A 21,420-nucleotide genomic window follows, 5' to 3' on the forward strand; every position below is an offset into this window, starting at 1 on the left:
TTTACATATTGCTTTACATAAGAAAAGTTAATAAACTTCAAGAAGGAAACAAACTTGCTTAGACACATTTTATTGACCATTTTATAGTGAACGTACTTTTTTAACATATTGCTGAACTATCACGAAGGATCCAAACTATTCAGCAAAAGAATCCAATGGCAATAAAGGTGTTTGTTAACTCTTAGTAAATTGTCACATATACTACTGCATAGACAGATTTTATTGACTCATATCATAATGAATGTAAAAACGTAACTCCAATAATGCAATTTGTTTTAAGAAACCAGTTTTAAACTTGATGATGGTATATAATTTGCAAGCTAAAATTAGAGTTTAAAGATGTTATTTATTCGGATTTTCCCTCAAGTTCTATATTTAAGTGCAAAGACACCAGGGTTATTGGATATGTAATGAAACAATTCATAAAGAGAATCTAATAGCAATAAAGGGTTTGTTAACTCTGTAAATTGTCAAAAAAAAAACTAGATAAAAAAATTTGCTTAGACAGATTTTATTGACCAACTTCATTATTACTGTAAAAACTAAGTCAAATAATACAATTTGTTATAGGAATCCCAGTATTGAACTATATGATAGCATGTAATTTGCAAGCTAAAATTAGAGAATTAAAATGTTATTTGTTCGAATTCTCCCTAGAGAACATGTTAGTGCAAAGATACTAGGGTTATTGCATCAATCTATTTTAATAGAGACGAACACAATATCAAAGAAATAAAACAAATAGATACCACAGGGAAACTCGAATCCTCCTCTATTAAATCATGATATCCCGTAATATTTGAAAAAGATAATCAATTTTTTATACATACATGTAGGTTCTTCGTGTCCAGTAAATTCCCGGAGATACATGTAAGTGCAATTGGTGATAGTCATAATCGAGTAAAAAGTAGCGTTGACAAAGAAATGTCTCATACATGCAAGTACCGGTCTACCAAGTCATGTTGTCAACCAAAAACTTTTCGTAGAGGTAGTTTCAATTTTGCTGTTGAGAACCATTGGTCAATTATGGACTTATAATAAGCGATTAAGAATATTCTGATAGGAAGCGCACTCTATGAACGATATCAACTAAATATATCGGTGAGGCTTCAGGAAATCTTTATGTAATTTTTCTTCGTTGCGCGGAAGTATTCAACACACATAACGTGGACATATAAGGATTCTTAAATTTCTAAAATCAAATTCATAGTTAAGTTTTTTATTTGAATTTTTCTTTAGATTACATGTGTATAAAGACTAGTACTTGACCAGAGTTACCCATAAACTATTAAAAAGTTATTTTGAAATTATATGTATGTTTGAATATTTAGTTGAACTGCAGTACCATTGTAGATAAAATAACTACAAATACAACATTAAATGATTAAGCTTTCACGAATTGATCGATTGTGCCACATAGGACACATCTATATTATATCGCTTGGATTAACTGACACTACGAGGTTGGGTTGATTCAAGGGGGCAGTTAAAAGCGTATCGAGTATATATTAATATACATGATTGATATTTTAACTCTACATACATTATTTGTTTTTGGTATTGGCTTTGAACTAATTTTCAGTAACTGCGAGTACTCTTCCATCTGTACTTCGTGTGATATTATGGATGAGAGATTGATAAATACTTGGCCAAGTCCAGTCTGTGTTTTTGTTAGATGTTTTTTGCTTTGTATCGATCTGATGAGTTCAGCCTTTTTTCAACTGATTTTTATAGTTTGTTCTAATGTTGAATTTTTACGCCACTATATTGTTCGATTACGGCATTTCCCCAGGTTAGAAAGATGATTGAACGCTCACAAACATGTTTAACTCTGCACACATTCTTTAAGTGCATGCCCCAAGTCGGGAGACTAATTCAGTGGTGGTCGGTGGTTAATTTATGTCATATTAGTTTTTGTATAAACCCGTTAGTTTTCTCAATTGAATAGAATGACAAACATTTTTCATGTCGGGGCCTTTTATAGCAGATTATATTTTTTTTCTCTCATTATTGAAGGCCGTACAGGTACCTAGTATAATTACTTCCACCCACTTCATTCGAACTTTTGTGGATAGTTGTATCCTATTCAATCATACCGCATTTCCTTACTTTTACAGAGAATATTTACGGAAATTTAATAAATAAAAGAGGCTAGGCTGAGTGGTTTCACCTCAGGTAAAAAGGCTTAAAACAACGGATGAAAAGGTCATATTCGAATCGGTTCCGGATGAAAGCAGGTATTAGAATAATTCAGAATTATGGACTTCCCGTTTTGAATTTTGAATTTTCCTCTGAGTTCGGTATTTTGTGTTATTTTACTTTTTTATTGACATAGTTCACAGACTTTACATCCATTCTAAGTGAAAAATATTCCTTATTTTAAACAAAGTCTTAATATCATCAATCATATTAAACAAATAAAACCGATTTCTCAATTTAGATTTTATCTATTCAAAGTGATCACCTTCGCAATGATAAGGCGAAAATATTGTGATTCTCAGGAAATTAAAGAAGAGCTTCACAACTTTGTTCTTGTTTGGCTTTACAAATATTTTGATATGAGTGTCACTGGTGAGTCTGATGTAGACGAAACGCGCGTCTGGCGTACTAAATTATAATCCTGGTACCTTTGCTAACTATTTACAACAATACTATTTTAAAAATATTATTCTCACCGATTTCACTTATTCATAGTCAGTAAATATGACGAAGAAAATCACATAAATATGTGTCATGATTTTGTGGAATTGGCTCAACCGCAACAGAAGTTTTGCAAGCTGTTGAATATATTAATACTAATGATATTTCCATAAAAAGTCGTCGCAATCCTCTTTCTTTAAATCGTGTCATTCAAAACAGAAAATAGCAACGATCGATACATTTATCAAATTTTATTGACAAATGCATCGAAGTTGTCAATTTCACTCAGGTAATTAATTTACCTTTACCATTGATTTGAAATGTAGTTTCCCCTGAATAAAAAGAAAATAATGCCCTTAAACGTGTGAATTACGGGACGATTTATTTTGTATTCTGATATTAATATCGATAAGGAAATTGAAAACAAATATTGCATGTACCTAGAAATGTGATTTCATTCTATTCATTATATATAATTATTGTGACACCCACCACTGTTCTATGGTTCATTTATTTATTGAGAACTGATTAACTTATCGCTCTTTCATCTTTGCTCTGCAAGGAATCTATCCAGCTGTAGTCCTGTAAAACATATTCAATAATATTCCGAGTACATTCTTACGGCTGTAACTACAGCTTAATCTGAATTCAAAGTCATAAAATGGAGTTTTGTTGTAAACACTACACGATACCCGCTCCACGCACTCCTGAAAGATACATAACGCATCAGACCGTAGCCATGATTCGATTTCAATCAGTTAAAATATTGACTGAATGTTAATTTCAAATATGAACAATATAGTACCTGTCATTATTGCTGAAACTGATAGGCCGATAATCCAATAATTAAGTCGGTTCGTAGGTGTGGAGAAAAATATATTCAAGTGCATGTAAATGATAAAGAAACGTTTAAATACGCTTTTGACTAACCAACAACGAGATCTTTATTGAATTATTGGTAATTTACACTTAACGATATTTGGGGTCCGGTTAGCGTTATATTATATGAACATATTGAAATATTTGCTTTCATTTGCTACAGGCTTTATATACTGCTCCGACCACACGAGGATTTTTAACAAATATCAATAATGAAGTAAAACTCTAGGAATTGGTTTTCAATTGGAAAAATATTTTATTGTTGACTTTTGTCGTATTGACAGGTGTTGCGCTATGAAACACGGAAAAATGTACTAATACTTTATACACTGAAAAATGAATTGTAAAATTGTTACTTTTAACTCTTAGAAATGATTTGTGAACTTGGATAAGGATATACATTATGAGATACTATATTTTGTGTTTACTAGTCCTATTTCAAGGTAAGTCTTTGCTCATTTTTCTTAATTTGAAAAATTGTCGACAAAATGACAAAATCGATGGATTGTTTTATGTTTTTACTTCTTTAATGTATGGCATTGCACTGAAACGTCCTATGATTCACTGAGTTTCATTAATTGCATTCAAATCATCACACCTGAAAGACTTTGCATGTGGAATTCTGAATAAATAAATTGTTTTGGAGGATATTGGAAATATTATCTATAAAATTGAACACGCAATGCAAACTTGATATTAGCTACTCGTCTTAAATTCATGTAACAACACATATAGTTTTTAAATAGTAGCTTTGTCATACGCCACACACACACAATTCCGGGAATTTATTGACGTTTGAAGTCCATTGGAATACCAATGTTTTTAATTCACGTTTTGATTTTTAAGGCCTTGATGACCGACAGGTCTTATGAATTGTAGTTCATAATGTATACAGTTATCTCTTTAGGTTTGTCAACTCTGGGTTTTAGAGTTGGAACCCCGTTCGTTTCGAGTTGTGTTCGACTACGATTTTAATTAACAAAGATAGCCAGTCTTCTTGTTCAAGATCGTGGATCTTTCAAGGTACTATGGCTTCCTTTTTAACGACAAAAAATGTCCACAATGGTATTGCCGTGGTAGCTAAAAGTGCTGTCAATCACCGGCACACACAGATATGTGTTGTAAATAAGTACTTTCTAGTTCAAAGTCCACATGAGTTTCATGGTAACATCTTCTAAATACACTCATAGATACTAGGATTAAAGTTTTATATTTACGTCAGACGCGCGTTCCGTCTACAAAAGACTCATCAGTGACGCTCGAATCAAAAAATGTTTAAAAGGCTAAATAGAGTACGAAATTGAAAAGCATTGAGGTTCGAAAATTCCTAAAAGTTTTGCCAAATACAGCTAAGGTAATCTTTTCCTGAGGTAGAAAAGCCTAAGTTTTTTTTCAAAAAACTGAGTTTTAAAATGACATAACGTTCAAATTATATAGTCTTTCACGACAAGAACACTTTTTTTAGTTTACTCGAGTGTCACTGGTGGGTGGTTTCTAGGAAGATATGAAATGTATTTGTACTGAAAAACAGAAGAAAAGCTCGAAGCCGTTTATACAATGTAGTTGTCTACTCTGTTTGAATATAATTTTAATCCTGCAGTGTTTCATTGAGTTAAAATATGTATTTTCCCCCGAATCAGCACGACTGTATAGCCAACCGCAATTCCAAATTGAACTATGATGTAAACAGTAATTTGAGCATATTACGTTCGATCATGACAGAAGCGGGATACCAGCAAACTGTAAACGTATATTTTACTTTTATCGCTCCATGCCATCTGCCACTCTGTTTTTGTTTTAGAGAAAGGTCGATTGCAAGATAAACAAAGATAACCAACCAATAAATTCAAAATATTCCATTTGAATGATATTGACCTACTAAAAAAAGTAATTGAAAAGAAGATAATCAGCACAAAAGTAAAACATGTTTCTGTTTTCAATACCAACAAACCATCTCGGTTGTTTGAAGTTGATACTAAAATGCTAGCAAAATCTTGCTTATGGACAACTTTCAATTTTTGATTGATTGGATGTTTAGTGTTTGGCGCAGCTTTCAGTATTATCGGCTATATCGTCGCGGTCAGTTTTTATCGACTGAGGAAATCCACCGAGAATCACCGACGGTCCGCCGAATAACTGGTATTCTCAGTCAATTAAGTCCAACGCACTTTCCACATGCGGGGTTTCGAACTCACAACATCGGTGTTGACAGGCTAGTGATACAGTATATAAAGATTAACTACTTAGACCACTTGGCTATCGAGGCCTCTAACTTTCATTTATGTAGGTTGTACACTTGTGTTGTTTATTAACGTTTGATTTGTTTTAATTGCTTGACAGCCTTCTTTTATTTAATAAGAGTACATGTATTTCACATATTTTGCTACAATTTCATGAAATACATTTCCGCGTCGTAGCAATTAGTGGTACATATAAAATTTATCACAACATTTGTACCTTAAAATGTGAAATTGACTTGAAACTTTGACCTAATGGATTCAATTTGGTATCACAATGTGTGTATTAAGTAAAGCATACTGCCACGCCACTTTGTTCAAACTTTTTACTCATTAATAAGGTTTCTTCTTACTCTTCTGACATCCTGAACATACATGGAATATTTTCCACTGTACGTTAACCAACAATCGATTAATCATCTGACTAATATTAGAAAGAACAAATAAATAAATTGAATGACTCCAGTCGGTAATAAGTAAATAAACCTGTCGACAAATAAAAAAATCATACAAAGTATTATAAGATAGAAAAAAGAAGGACCTAGGATGTTTATAGCCATGTATTCGGTCTTAAATTTGAAATTCATAATATATTTTCACAAATCTTTTTATCACTAGTTTTAATATACAACTTTCTTGACGTAATTAATATAGTTTTAATGTTATCAGCAATTCCAGCTAATTGGCTTCGGTATAGAAGTCAAAAGGTTTTGGACTGATAACTCTCCATTTTTAAAAAGGCAATTACGAATAGAATCTCTGACTTCATTTAGAACTACGTTTGAAAAATAACACTTGACCTTAAGAGTGTCTCAAACTAATAAAAAAAACGAACATAAAAGTCAACTACTTTTTGGAATAACTCTCCATTTTTAACAAGGCAATAACGGATAGAATCTCAAACTTCATTAAGAACTACGTTTGAAAAATAACACTTCACCCTAAGAGTGTCTCAAACTAATAAAAAACAGGAATATAAGAGTCAGCTACTTTTGCATGATCACTGGTGTCAACGTGATGATCGTAACTGCAATTACGATCATTCCAATATGGCGGACCATGTTTATATAGATGTTTCTTGACATGATATAAATCTGGGGTTGAATTAAAGCACAAAAATCATGCGCAAAACATGTAATCAAGCATTTTGATTGGTTGATTTTGGAGTATGAGTAAACAAAACTGACTCGAAAGTTTTATGACTTCAAGGCCTGAAAGTAAGCTGTTAAAGTGGAGAAATTAGCCATATAAAATTTACCTGAATTTGCGTCCGCCATATTGGGATAATCGTAATTGCAGTTACGATCATCACGTTGACACCAGTGATGATTTTGTTCAACAATAAGACAGTCGATGAAAGTTCTTCTGTATACCATTCTTCAATCAACTGTAACACATAGTTTTAAGTCCCAAGGTGATACTTATACGCACTCAGAAAAAAATGAAGCTATTATATATTCTATGTATTTGTTTGTTTGTTGGAGCTTAACGTCATTTCGTAAAATATGGCAGTAATGCTGATGAACACTGAGGAAAAATATGCGTTCGGCTGTTGTCTGCTCTATGGTCGGGTTGTTGTCGCTTTGACACATTCCCCATTTCCTTTCTCAATTTTATTGTATTGTTTTTTTTTTGTTCATCTGCATTCGTGAAATATGAGGGTATAATTTTCTGTACGGATAAATCAGAGTGCCCAAGATATTGCTCGACCTTAAGCGTGTAAATTAAAGACAGTCCTTTTAATTTTATCGGTAAAACGAGATTAGCTTGCCAATTTTTGCAATGATCGTAGAAATAAAAGACTAAGTTAGTTGTACACGCGTAAGTAAATTCAGTTTATCTCCAATTACTGCTTAAACCGTTGTGTATCTCTAGTTTATCTCTAAGAGTACTCAGGAACGACAACATACATTTCAAATTATACAAAAATCGAAAATCTGAAACTGCACCAAAGAAACAAAATAAATTTAGAAGTTAAAAGGATTGAAAGGGGGATTTCTAACAAACTCAGTTTACTGAAATTTTTTTATTAAATATGTCCTAAACGATTATAATGGCATAAAGCCCTCGTACATTTACAATCCAAAGTAATGATTAGAATAGAGAGAACTGTTTTTCATTTTGTCATATTGAGACCTTTTGTAGCTTACTATACTGCATTGGTTTGCTCATTGTTGGAGGCCGTACGGAAACCTATAGCTTGTATACTTGCTTACACCCGCTTCAGTTGGAAATAGATAGATAGTTGTCACATTGGCAATCATACTTGTACCCCATAAATTATCCTTATTTCATAACACAGAATTGACATACCAATAAAAGGATTGACAAACACTCACCGATATAAAATAGATCTAATACTAATCATTTAGAGGTCACCATACGGTATCCAACCGTCTATTATAATATACAGATGTCTTTACAGTATTCCAATATATAAACCGCATCAATAAAGCATATGTACTTAGAGCTAATTTACTATTGCATGTAGAGTAAGACTTTGGTTAGATTGTTTGTTTTCTTTGTATACTGTACAATTGTAATTTTGACAATATTCAATCAAATTCAAATATGATATATACAGGTTAAACTGCCTATCTATATTTTTTGAAGATGTCAATTCTTATTACGACGATTGAGCTAACGTTTATACAAACAAAGCATGCAAGCCAGCCAAAGTTTTACTTTACAAACATTAGGAAATTAGCTGTAAACACAGACAGAACAGAATTGATTTTAAGTTTTGTACGTTGTATTGTTCTTATGGTTTAGCCCTTTTGACTTGTTTTTATAGTTAGCTCTTAACTTGTACTATAATACGATTGTCCCAGCCCTCAGACACGTTTGCACCTGTTAACATTGTGTAATAGAAGCATGTCCCTAGTCAAGAGCCTTTAATTCATTGGTTGTCGTTTGTTGCTGTGTGCATATTTGTTTTTCGTCGATTGCTGTGATAAACAATCAGACTGATAGTTTTTTATAGTTTGAATTATTTTAAACTTGTCCTTTTAATGACTTTCTAGGCTTTTTGGTATTTGTCAAACAAAACATTGCTGAAGACCTTGTCTTGACCTATAGTTGATTTAATTCTACGTCATTTGGTCTCTGGTTGAGAGTTGTCTCATTGGCAATCATACCACATCTTATTCTTTTTTAATTACTTTTTTGTTTTTGTTTTTGTGACATTTTCGCAGATGAGACAAACTTAACAGACAATTCTGTAGATTGAACGTGTGTCTCAGCATGAATGAATAAATCAAGATAAAACCATTCAGACTTTTATTCGTAGAGATTCGATTCTAATATTGTATTTATTTGTAGTGGGAATAGGTCAATTAAATCTGGAGAGAATGGAATATTTTACCATGCTAAACAAACAGAAAAACGAAATTAGTTTAACATGTCAAAAGATAGAATGTAAAAATCGTAATAACAAAACAAATGCGTTGTATATAGGAATCTAAGAACGGATGAAGATAATTGCAGATATGCCTTTACGTAGCGTGATTTATCCAATATACCCTAAATATAGTACATGTAACTTAACGAACGCTATTGTTCTTTTATATCTCTTTTGAAATCTATATTAAGGTTTATTCTTAGTAACAAGATGATGAAAGTTGACAAAACTTTTAGAAAGACATATATTCGTTTATTATCTGAAGACCGATTTGTCATTAACAATACAAGTAAATGGAAAAAATTCCCTTGACATTTCATAAAAGTCGATGACGGAAACGAACACGTAAATATTTCTGTAGAGTAGTTGACAGCCTTCCAATAAATATATGCCGAGTCAGACTTCAAACAAATGAGGAAACGATAAATTCGTTGCAGATCAAGCAGAAATATAATTGACTTCTATAAATAACAAAAGTATGAAATAATCTAACAAGTTCTGAAGGTGTTTGCTTTCACTGCAACGCACATAAAAAACGTCCAAAAATCTACATATAATTATAATTGCCGCCTTTTTCAATTGTACTAGCTCTCCATCATTGTTAGAGGTTTTTACTTTTCGAAATAAAACTTACCACTGTCTATAAAACGACGTAACAGTTCCCTGGAGTATCATTTTAAAGTCATATTTTTAAGTGCATTTTGGACATCCAAATTGGCAATCGCATGTATATATGAAATAACCGTAATCAGTAACATTAAAGACAAACAACTGTAGTAGCTCAGATTGTGACAGTAAATACATAAAGATGTACGATGTCGATTTCAGTACATGCGCACAACAAAGATTGAGTTCAATACAAACTATTTTATAATTGGTTTCTTAATTACTATGATGTAATTAATTTTCTTTTCTGTATAACAGACAAAGAATATATATATATATTTTTTTAATTTAATAGATCTTGTTGAGATCTATTTGGTAAACATACAATTACAAATTGTATGCATGCTATAAAACACTCATTACGAAGGTGAAAACAGCAAATACCATACAAAGAAAAAATCGAAATGTGCGAATATTACAAAATGTATAATATGTTTACTTATAAAAAACAATATACTTTTTTAATCGACTTCGTTTATGGTTAATATTATATGTAATATTCTCTTTTTTGTCCTATAACTAGAGAATTTTTGTTTTTGCAAGTTTAATATACAATCATGACCTCCCTTAAAAGTTAATACCCAAAATTATTACTGTTTGGTTGTAAAATATTTTTTTGTCTAAATTAGAACTGGAACCTAATATCATGTAGTGATTGTTGAAACTTTCAACAGACGACAACTTGTTATTGTTTTGAAGTGCAAAGGTGTGCCAATTTAAAAAGTGTTATCATTGAAGAGTGTAAAACTCCGAAACAGTGGATACTTTTCCACGCTTTTTTTAAAAGTATAAACCAATCGTCACAACTCCGCCAATTCCGTATCTCCATCTAGATGAAGAGAAGCGGAATCACCGGAGGTTTGCCGATTGAAGTATCAACGAATCGTAGCAAGGAGGACTTCATCCCTGTTTCGGATTTTAATAACGTGTACGTTTCCAAACATATATTTTGCCTACGCATAGTTTCCCACAGGAAAATGGGGTTATATTTACTACGTAAACATTCCTAAACAGTTTTTTTGCACAGTTTCCCGCGGGAAATATAGGATGCATGTTAGTGATCATTTTATTAGTGCTTACTGCTATAGTAAAATGCAATGACCTAAAACCTTAAAAAAATGTGTTCATAAAAAAAAACATATATAGATATACATCTTTTATTTAGCTTAATATTTTCATGTTTTGACAGAAAAATTGAACTAAAAACGCCAGATTAACTTAAGGATAGGTGTAAAACAAAAATGCTTAACGTTAGGGAAAATTACTTACGAAGTAGGAAGTTAAGTTTCTGAGGAATTCAAAAATCAAATATTTTCTGGTACTTTGTGTTATAAACACCTTTGTTCTGTGCATGCGATAGAGGACTTTATTTGTCATTTCGAAAATCAAATCTTACGATGATAGTCCTTACTTGAGTACCAACGATTTACTTTAATAACTTACAATCAACTTTTCTTGCAAGTTTTGAGTTGTTATTTTTGACGAAAAGAGCGGACTGTTGCTTTTGCACATCCAAAGAGCAATTTATTAATTCTATGTAGCATGCATTGGGTTGGGTAAAGTTTGGCGCCTATTAAAACGTTAAAACTCGCTGCATTTGTTTGCATCTGTCCTAATTCAGGTTCCTGATATTCAGTGGTTGTCGTTTGTTGATGTGGTTCATAAGTGTTTGGTTTTTTTTTTTTTATTTATTTAGACTGTTGGTTTTCTGTTTGAATGATTTTACACTAGTCATTTTTGGGGCCCTTTATGCATGTAGCTTGCTGTTAGGCGTGAGCCAAGGCTCCGTGTTGAAGACTGCTGACCTTTTATGGTTTACTTTTTACAAATTGTGACTTCGATGAAGAGTTATCTCATAGGCACTCCTACAACTACTCTTCTTACAACTATCTTTTTGACATTTCGAAAATCATTCGTTCGTCCGTCCGTTCGTCCGTCCATCCGTTCGTCCTGCTTCAGGTTAAAGTTTTTAGTCAAGGTAGTTTTTGATGAAGTTGAAGTCCAATCAACTTGAAACTTAGTACACATGTCAAATCCTCACTTGATCACTAACAATTTAGTATAGAAAAGTATGCTTAATTTTACTTGCAAGTGTGTGTTGCTGTTGTTTTTGACGAAAAAAACGAATGTTGCGTTTGCACATTAGAATAGTATTAATTCTTCGATACACGCATTGAATAGATAGTTGAACTTCACCGATATATATATCTAACTATTTTACATAAGCAGGAATCATCAGTGTTAACAAAACAATAAACGTTCTTCGTGACCTTTATGTAGCTTGCATTTTATCGTACAGTGTTTTTATCACTCTGATATTAAAACAATAGATATGTTCTGCCTCACGCAATATCTGCCATTACTCAAATAACAATGGCCCCCTGCGACTGTTGTGCCATGCCATATATAATGAATACCAATAAAGTGTGGGCTGACTCGTTAGGATAAATAAGTTTTTATTGTTGGTAAACCGAAGTGGGAAGATACTATATAATTCGAAATATAACGAAACAGTAGGAAAATTGCTTAAATGAGATTGTTTTAAACATGCATTATAAAAGTATATAAAGATGTGGTATGATTGCATGTCAATGTGGCTACAAATAAAGACCAAAGATCAAGGTTATAACAACTACCAATAACCGTACGACATTCAACAACTTACTAGCAAAGTATATATTACAAAACCAACTCGAAGTGAAAACAAACGGCCTGATTGTTTCCACTTAAATTAAAGATCAACGACAACCCGTTGTGCTATGGTTTGGTCAATGTTTTGAGCGCCCAAACTTCCTTTTTCTGTTACTGTGTAGTCTCAATATAACAGTATATAATACCTGCAACCAAAAGTGATGGTTACATGTATACATGTATGACGTCTCTATGTCGAGTGTCGTAAAATCCCTAGTTCTATAAAAAATGTTGGTTACCATCGTTACTACGAAAATTGGGGGCATATAGATGACTTTTATCTATAATTTGCTTGAAAGAAACACACACACGATGTTCATTCAGGAAAAGAAATATTTCATTAAAAAACAAAATTACATTATTTAACAAAGGGACACAACTCTCACAAAATCACTACAAATTACAAACAACCATGAGCCAAGGCTCCGTGTTGAAGGCCGTACATTTACCTACAATGGTTTACTTTTATATATTGTTATTTGTATGGAGAGTTGTCTCATTGGCACTTACACCACCTATAAATATATACATGTATTAATCTCCTATACAAAAGAACATTTCCAACAAAAAAAGTGCATGTGTTTTGTTCATTTACAATCTCAAAGATTATAAATAATTATAATGCTTTTATACTTATAGCATACAATACAAAGTTGATATTGAAAATACTCAAATCACTGCAATATCAGACAAAAATGTGTTTTAAACAATTGTTTGAAGTAATGTGACTAAAGCATGGGAAACTGAACATTTCAAACGTACATGCCAGCATCCATTGGTTTACGAATCCGTATCTACTAAGCATGACTTGTACGCCACAATACAAAAAAATAAAATCCGAAAGTCTGCACTGGCATCTTGATTTCCCCCTAAGGTCCGTATGGTTTCATTAATTCTACCATTAACATGTTCTTCACTACTCATATGCATTTGATACTTTTATTCGTTGTCCCAAATGGATAATACACAATGTACAAGAAAATAGCCAGTAATGCAGTTATATCAATAAATTGATTGATAATCATTAGAGACCTGTAAATTTTAACAATAGTAAATATTACTTCATTTCATATTTTTAGCTTGTCAGTTAAAAAAAATTAAACCAAATACTTCTGCCTCTCTATCATTTTTCATATCTCAAACTTCACAGTCACTCACGCCAAAAAAAAAAAAAAATGATGAAACATGCGATAATTATGAAAAATTCCAGATATGACTGTAACGACATATTAGCTTTATTTACAACTTTCATAACATCGCTACTGCCATTCTGCTATCCATTCACAGCTCTGAATGTGACTATTTACTTCAACTAAGTCATGTATGTACATGTACTACAAAAAGTAAAAATAGTACATAGTACAAATGTAATAATAGTAATGAAAAAAAGTCCTGTTTTTCTTTGTAGCTGGGTCCTGTACATCTAGATTAATCCCCTACATTGATTTATTGTTTCCCATTCTGTGTTCGAATTTCTAACTTTTCAGAACACGAAATCTGCCCAAATTACTAAGTAACAATTTAAGAAGAGATAGGCTATGAACCTCAAAAATAATACGTGTACTCTTCCTTCTTCCATCCTTTTAGCTGCGGTGTTCCCACCTCTTTTTTTCTTTTCATTTTCGAACTTTATCAAATACAAATTTAGTTATACGTGCCTCTCATTATACTTTTGTAACAATCTTTAAGATAACATCAAAATACCTTTTCCTTTGGCGCACTGTCTTAACGATTTGTATTGTGCTTTTGTATGGCTTTGCAAACCCGACGGACACTACACAGCCATACTTTACAGACGGACAAGACGCATAGTATTAATTGTTTTGCTCAAGGATAAAAATGAACAAATTACGCAAAATGGATGGCTATTTATTTTTTCAAGACGAGACGACAGTTCTTTAGACAGTTGTAATTTCAGAACTAATCTCTCTTTCTTAAACATTATACTTAAAAGTGTCATGTCAGCATCTTTCACATCATTGATATTATGTTTCTATTATCTGCAAACGTATTGATTTTACTGAAATTTACACCTGCATGTTTCATGATAAAAACAATCATTTGAAAAAGAAAAGTGCATCGGACCAAGATATTTAAAAACATGATTTCCATGTGGATATGAGATAATAGCAGGTTGTGGCATGTTTTATAGATTGATTTCTAGACACAAGCCGACATATAACACCAGACACTCAATAATATCTTTAAAACAGTTGGATACTCTTTTTTTAACTTAATTCTTAAGTTGTCCTATCAAATTTGCTTCTTACATTTTTCAATCAATTTTTCAATGAATAATTATCATGCAATAAACCTCCCACGCTATTTTTTTTCTTAGAATTCAGTTTCATCTATAATACTAGACTTTGATTTCATGATTGTTAAAATACCAGATATATTATTGAAAAGGACACTATCATTTTTAATAATCTTGGCTGTTTCAAGTGATACAGACGTGTGACTTACCACACGAAAAGCTTTGTAATTTGGTTAGGTTTGAAATAAAGCCAACAGTAGTATGCCGCTGTTCAAAACTCGTAAATCTATGGACAAAAAAACAAAATCGGGGTAACAAACTAAAACTGAGGGAAACGCATTAAATATAAGAGGAGAACAACGACACAACATCGTTTCTAATAAAGGTAATTTACTTCGGACGCACGAAATTTATAAAGTGTTGTATTTTTTTCATTTGTAGTAGGGAAGGCTTAGCGCTCTTCTGCGGTATAACTGATCTTTTCCAGATCATATCTGAATGTAAATTAAGGGAGCTACATATATAGTTAAGAGCAACTTACTGTAACCACCAACCATTTTATATAGTGGGGGAGGGGTTAGGGGTTGATACGCATAGTCACCGATTTTCCTGAAGCTTAGCCAAAACATGTACATGTAATCAGGTAAAGAGTAAGTAAATTTAACTTTGCCATAGTATTTTGACCCCCCTCCCCTCTTGCACCTCCAATCTAAAAATTCTAGCTCCTTTACATACATGTAGTAAAAATACTGCTATAAGTAGTTTGTATGTACTTTACAAGCTTGAAAAGAAAAGTTTTGAAAATTTTACTTTGCTATGGTATTTTGCCCCCCTTTTTAGCCATGGTATATTGACCCCCCCCCCCCCTTTTACAATTCCAATTTAAAAATTCTAGCTATTGTAACTCTTTAAATAGTAATAATACTCCCAATACGTAGACTTTTTATAATTCCCACTTATAAGTTTGCCTTGTTGACGTCGTCCCCCCCCCTTTTTTTACTGTCATGATTTGCAATTACGTCTGTCTTTGAGGGTTGTTTTAGAATAAAACACATCAATTTTTACTGTTAAAGTCTTACCAAAAATGTCTTGCTATGGCAATGAGATTTTTGGTAATTCATATATTAATATAAAAAGATCGGAATATTTCAGAATTGTTGTAAATTTCGTTAAATTGGTCAAATTTTCCAAAAACTTTCCATAGATCACAACAAAAAAATAATAAATGCGTTCATGTCGTATTTGTAGCAACAGTTGGAAAACCCAAATAACATAAATATTTTCGTAAGTTCTAAGAAGTTGGATATGAGCGATCAATAGTTATTATTTTGTTTGTTATATTCTAACACAGCAAAATAAAAGGTGTTTTTATCCTCTTTAAGAACAACAGGTGGGCTAATCCTTATGAAGTTAAATCAATCTATATTTATAGCTGTTTTCAAATTATTATTCATAAGATTGTTTTATGATAACCGTAAATCGGAGTTGTAGGTGGTACTTCAAACAAAAAGGCTTGGGGTTTGATTAAATACTTCCAAAACTATTTTGAAAGAAAGAAAAAGACATTATGTTATCTGATAACCTTAAAAATACTTTTTTTTTCTGCATATGAAATCAACTTTATAGGAAATGACAACTATTTATGTACTCTTGTATATATAGCTGTACTTCCGAGTATGTTAAGCATATACATGTATATATATATATCAACGTCATGAACAGTGCAGGAAAACTAATTTCATATCTAAATACATATAATTTGTAACAGGCGTAACACCAAATACAATATAAAAACATGTACATGTATATATTAACCGATATACATTGTATTTATCTTAGTATGTGCAAGCCTTCTGAACATAATATTGTGTAAATGACAATGCGCATGAGGCTGCTTTACATAGTTAAACTCAGCATAAGTTAAAACTGAGTACATTTGTCTACATGGTTTAAAAATAACTGGGTTAAAGAAACGTTAAGAAAATATCAAGAGGCTACGTAAAATAGATTATAAAGGGAACGATAGACAACACCATGACACAAAGGAAAGACAAAAGGAAAAAGAAAATAAACAAATCACATACTGTTAAGGTGGTACCTAATACTTCAGGGAGATAACTCTGTAAAATCAGCTGAACGTTTTAATTACGTTGTGTTGTTAAGGGAATGTTAAGCTTTTCAATGATCAAAATAAGTGTTTGTTAAACTGCTATATAACCAGTGTAATTTTTCTGATTAATTGGTTGGTTCAATTTTTTTGATTTTTTTATATTTTTGTCAAAGGGTCAAAGTAAATACTTTGTCTAAATTTTATGAAAATTAAACGAGCCAAATTAATTTTAGTGCAGGTGTTGGGTACCACCTTTTAGATATACTATAATTATTGTACTTCACAAATTTATTGAATGAAACTATAGACGTCTTATTTTCTCTTTTAGTACTAGACTTCATCAGACAAGCTCAATTATTGAAATGGACAATAAGAGAGCGTCTTTTATCACAGGAAGAGTTAAAATAAAGTTAAATTAAAACAATGACAGTGTTTGCTGAATCTGAACTATAATCACAACTATATTTGATTCAATTGTCATAGGAATTTAATTGTTAAATTCTTTCTTGATTTATGGATTTGAAACATAATTGGGTCTGGTACCCGAATATTCCAATCGATATATTTCGCTGATCTACGTCTTCATTAATCTCGGAAGTCGGAGAATCTATCATGGCGAGGGACTAAATTATTCGGGTTGGATTTGTTCTCCTGGAATATCCCACTCTATCCAGTTTAATTACAGCATTACATATAGCATATAAACTAAAGTCCTTTTACTAGTACACATTATTGTACTTTTAATTACACCAAATATTCTTTTATACTTCATAACCCCTTTTCAGTTTTGTTGAGCATTAATGTTTTGATAATTTTTAGTGTAATTCAAATAATATTGCTTACAGTTGAGTAAAATTTACGACCACATGCATGAATAGATTAAAAGTAAATCATATTTGTCTTTATAAAATTTCCCCCTCTTATGGATACAGTTGAGCAATAAGTACAATCGTTATTTTTGATACTTAAAACGAATAATGAATATCAAATTTTCAAAAGGGTTCATTTTGTTAGGTTGAAATAACCTATTCAAATTTATAACAAATGGGGCTTATTCTTATTCTTTGTGGTTTCTTCACGATCAAGTTTATCGAAAAAGGTAATATTATATTTTTTCGCAACAGGTATTTAATAAAATCTTTAATATGTTTCATGACACTTATACACCAATTTTCTACGGTTTTAATGAAAGAAATCATTAAGTGGAAAAAGAAAAGATGAAAAGCTCAATACAGTCAATATACAATGGTATATTATTCATTTTTATAACCTTACGGGAAGATATTTCATCGATTAAGCATTAAGCAGTGTTAGTTTAACAAAGTATTGTCATTTTATTTAATTGAATACTGTATGCTTTATTAAATTATTGATATTTACTCGTAAACACAAGAATTAAGTAAATACCTTACATATTTCATATTTAACGGTAGTGAGAATTTAACATTATAATACCATATGCTCTCGAAGATCACACACATCAAGAAAAGGAAAGAAACGGTGCGTAAGAGGTCACAATAGGGGGTTTGTAGGTTTGAGAAAATAGAGATCAATATAGGGATATTGAGTATACGATTAAAAGAAATCAAACCAAACGTAACAAACCCAAAACCCCAAAAGATCATCATGCTTCGTAAAAAAGTATGGATGGCCAAATAATTTATCGAAAGATAAAAATGGACACAGAAATAACTAAATGCGTTTTGAATATGTAACTGCGATTCTTTTAAAATTCTATTTTTTTTTTTTTCATTAAATGATATTGCGAGATTCATTTTCAGAATTAAAATTGTCAGAATAAAGTGCTAGCTCATCATTTTCTTAATTGCGATATTAAATAACTCGTTAAAAGCTGTGACATTCACAAGACTAGACTTTATTCTCGTTTATTACGTCCTACATTCTTTTTTTTTTTATATATATGTAAGATACTTGTCCTTTTTCCGTTTCTATTTTTTTCCAAACTGTTTCATATACTTTAATCCAATTTTATTCCTCAAAACATGAAAATTGTCAATGAGTGAAAATTGGCTTAAAACTAACGAGGTCTACTCGAAGACAATAATTGGTACATAAGGCAACTACTAAATTTGTATGCCAATGTACTCTTTAGAATTGGAGGAAATTCAGACATAAATATGCCTGCTGTTTGACGTATATTACAGCAGAACAGACATAGAAGATGCTTATAAGGAAACTGTATCTATATATTAGCATGTTTGTCTATTTCAAGTAGATTATTTACATTCAAATGAGCGTCAATGCAAATTCAATTATCCTGATTTAGAGTAATTTCTCGCAATTTGATTGGCTGATATTGTCCCAATAGCCATGTTCAAACATTTGAATAGAAAGGGATAGAGCAACAGTACCATTGAGACTCTACTATTGGTGGGGGGGGTCTGGATGGGTTTAGCAGAGCAGAGTTTAATGATTGGCAAAATAATAAAGGAAAAAAAAAAAGAGAGAAAATGGAGAAAATAGGCTAAAAAAGAGAAAATAAAAAAAGAATGAGGTGGTAAAATATTGATATGTTTCGGAAAATCTACATCGGAAAATATCAGTAATTTGGACATTAGGACCTCTTATGAGTAAACTATGCATAAATCTAGACATCGCTGGTACATGGGACTTTTTTTTTACTAGTTTTCATATATTATAGATAAAATACCTGTATATTTTATAATTTTTTAATATAATATTGAGATACATGGTTTCTATGAACTTCATGGAGTGGCTTAAACAGTGTACTTTAAAGGATATACAGATGTAATGCAGTATTGTATGTTTGTAACTCTTCCAGTGATGTCTGGCATAGTTTTGATATTTCTGTTCGTGTTTTCGTGGTTTAGATCCATCCTAAAGTTTTTTAACACGTGGATTCACAATTTTTCCGTATCAAGATTGCCTGGTGAAGGTTGTAATCTAGGATACTTATCATACGAATTAATTTCAATCAGAATCATACTCTTATTTTCAATGCCCGCATGACTGAATCGCAATCTTTTGAAATGTATAAATTACAGCCAGTCGTAACATTAGAAATGGTTGATTTAGTTCTTATAAGGTTACTAGAACTTCTAAAGCGTGTTATGAATTTTTTTTTTAATATTTCTTCTAGACTATTACAAGACCCTTGTTTTAATTTTATTAAAAAAATAGTCATTGAATGTGATGACCTTGAATACGTCCCGATACTTATGACCTTGAATAAGTTCTGATACTTATGAACTTGAATAAGTTCTGATACTAACGACCTTCAAATGTTGTTGAAATTATCCCAGTCTGCCTGTCTGATACGTAACGTATTTATTTGCTCTTTTTTGATGGACAATAATTAACTGCCTTCGTTAAAACTGACAAGATAATGAATTAAAAGGTTCTGAGGGCAGAATGTATTGGCCATCAGTAAAAACTTAATCTAATGTTTCCTAATTTTCATGACCAGACTAACTTTTTCTCAGAAAAAGATATACATGAAGGAGAATGGTGTTTTTTAAAATTGAGTTGATTCAATGACAAAAAAAAAAATATATCGTCCCTGTTAATGTTTTGCTATTTTGATGCTGCTTTTTATTCTCAAAATTGCATGTACATGTAGCCATGCAAATAAATCCTATCTAGATCTGATTTAATTGCAAATGTAATGCTCAACATAAAACAATGTGTTTGCGAAAGACAAACTAGCATGACGAGAACGCTTTATGATGCTGATGATATTAAGATTTATCTTACCTCCTATATATTTCTAGGAATGTGATTGGTTAAAACCGTCCTCGTGGAAACCGTGTATATTTAATATTAGGTTTGTAGGGAGGCGGGGCTTATTCAATACACGGTTAGTAGTGGAGTTACGTCCCTTTATATTCCATATAAGGTAGTAGGGAGGCGGGGCTTATTTCATACACGGTTAGTAGTGGTGTTACGTCCCTTTAAAAAAACAAAACAGTACTGAGAAAAAATCTAAGGTTTCAACAGACAAAGAAATTGATGATTAAGATTGAAATAAATTCTTAAACACATTTAAATCTAACAAGTTGTCATTGTTGGCATCTGTTTTTGTAGGATCAATGGAAGTAGTTTCTTAATCATGTTATTGCTTATTTTGATAGGTCACTAGTCTAAATTTTACACGTTAAGATAGTCGGTAAGATAAATTCGTTCGCTCTCACCCCATATGGAATTTACTGACCCCATATATACCGTATTAGGTCACTAGCACACTATGTAACTAATAATGTTCTCTAAAAGTTTGTTGATCAATTGCTTTAACCCTATGCTTGGATGATTTTTTGTCATTGATAAACAATACAAATAGGCTGTCCCAAGCCAGGAGCCTCTGACCTTTTTCAGTCTTGTATAATTTTCAATTTTGTTCATTTATATATTACGGAGTTGAGTATTACGTCCATTATCACTGAACTACTACACATCTTTGTTTAGAGGCCAACTGAATCTCGCTCTTGGCCGGGAATTTCTCGCTGTATTGAAGACCTATTTGTAGCCTTCTGTTGTTTTCTGCTCGTTGATCGTGTTGCTG

General features: G+C 31.8%; 1 protein-coding gene across 1 annotated transcript in view; it reads left to right on the forward strand.

Moving 5' to 3' along the window:
* The first annotated feature begins 3,473 nt into the window (after positions 1-3,473).
* LOC143044871 (proto-oncogene tyrosine-protein kinase receptor Ret-like) overlaps positions 3,474-21,420 on the forward strand; it is a 77,517-nt gene continuing 59,570 nt past the window's right edge. The window contains exon 1 of the mRNA XM_076217088.1: positions 3,474-3,962. Coding sequence (XP_076073203.1) covers positions 3,923-3,962 — 40 coding nt within the window. The 5' untranslated portion in view covers positions 3,474-3,922. The remainder of the gene's footprint in view (positions 3,963-21,420) is intronic.

This window comes from Mytilus galloprovincialis, chromosome 9 (assembly GCF_965363235.1).
Source record: "Mytilus galloprovincialis chromosome 9, xbMytGall1.hap1.1, whole genome shotgun sequence".
Taxonomy (NCBI): domain Eukaryota; kingdom Metazoa; phylum Mollusca; class Bivalvia; order Mytilida; family Mytilidae; genus Mytilus; species Mytilus galloprovincialis.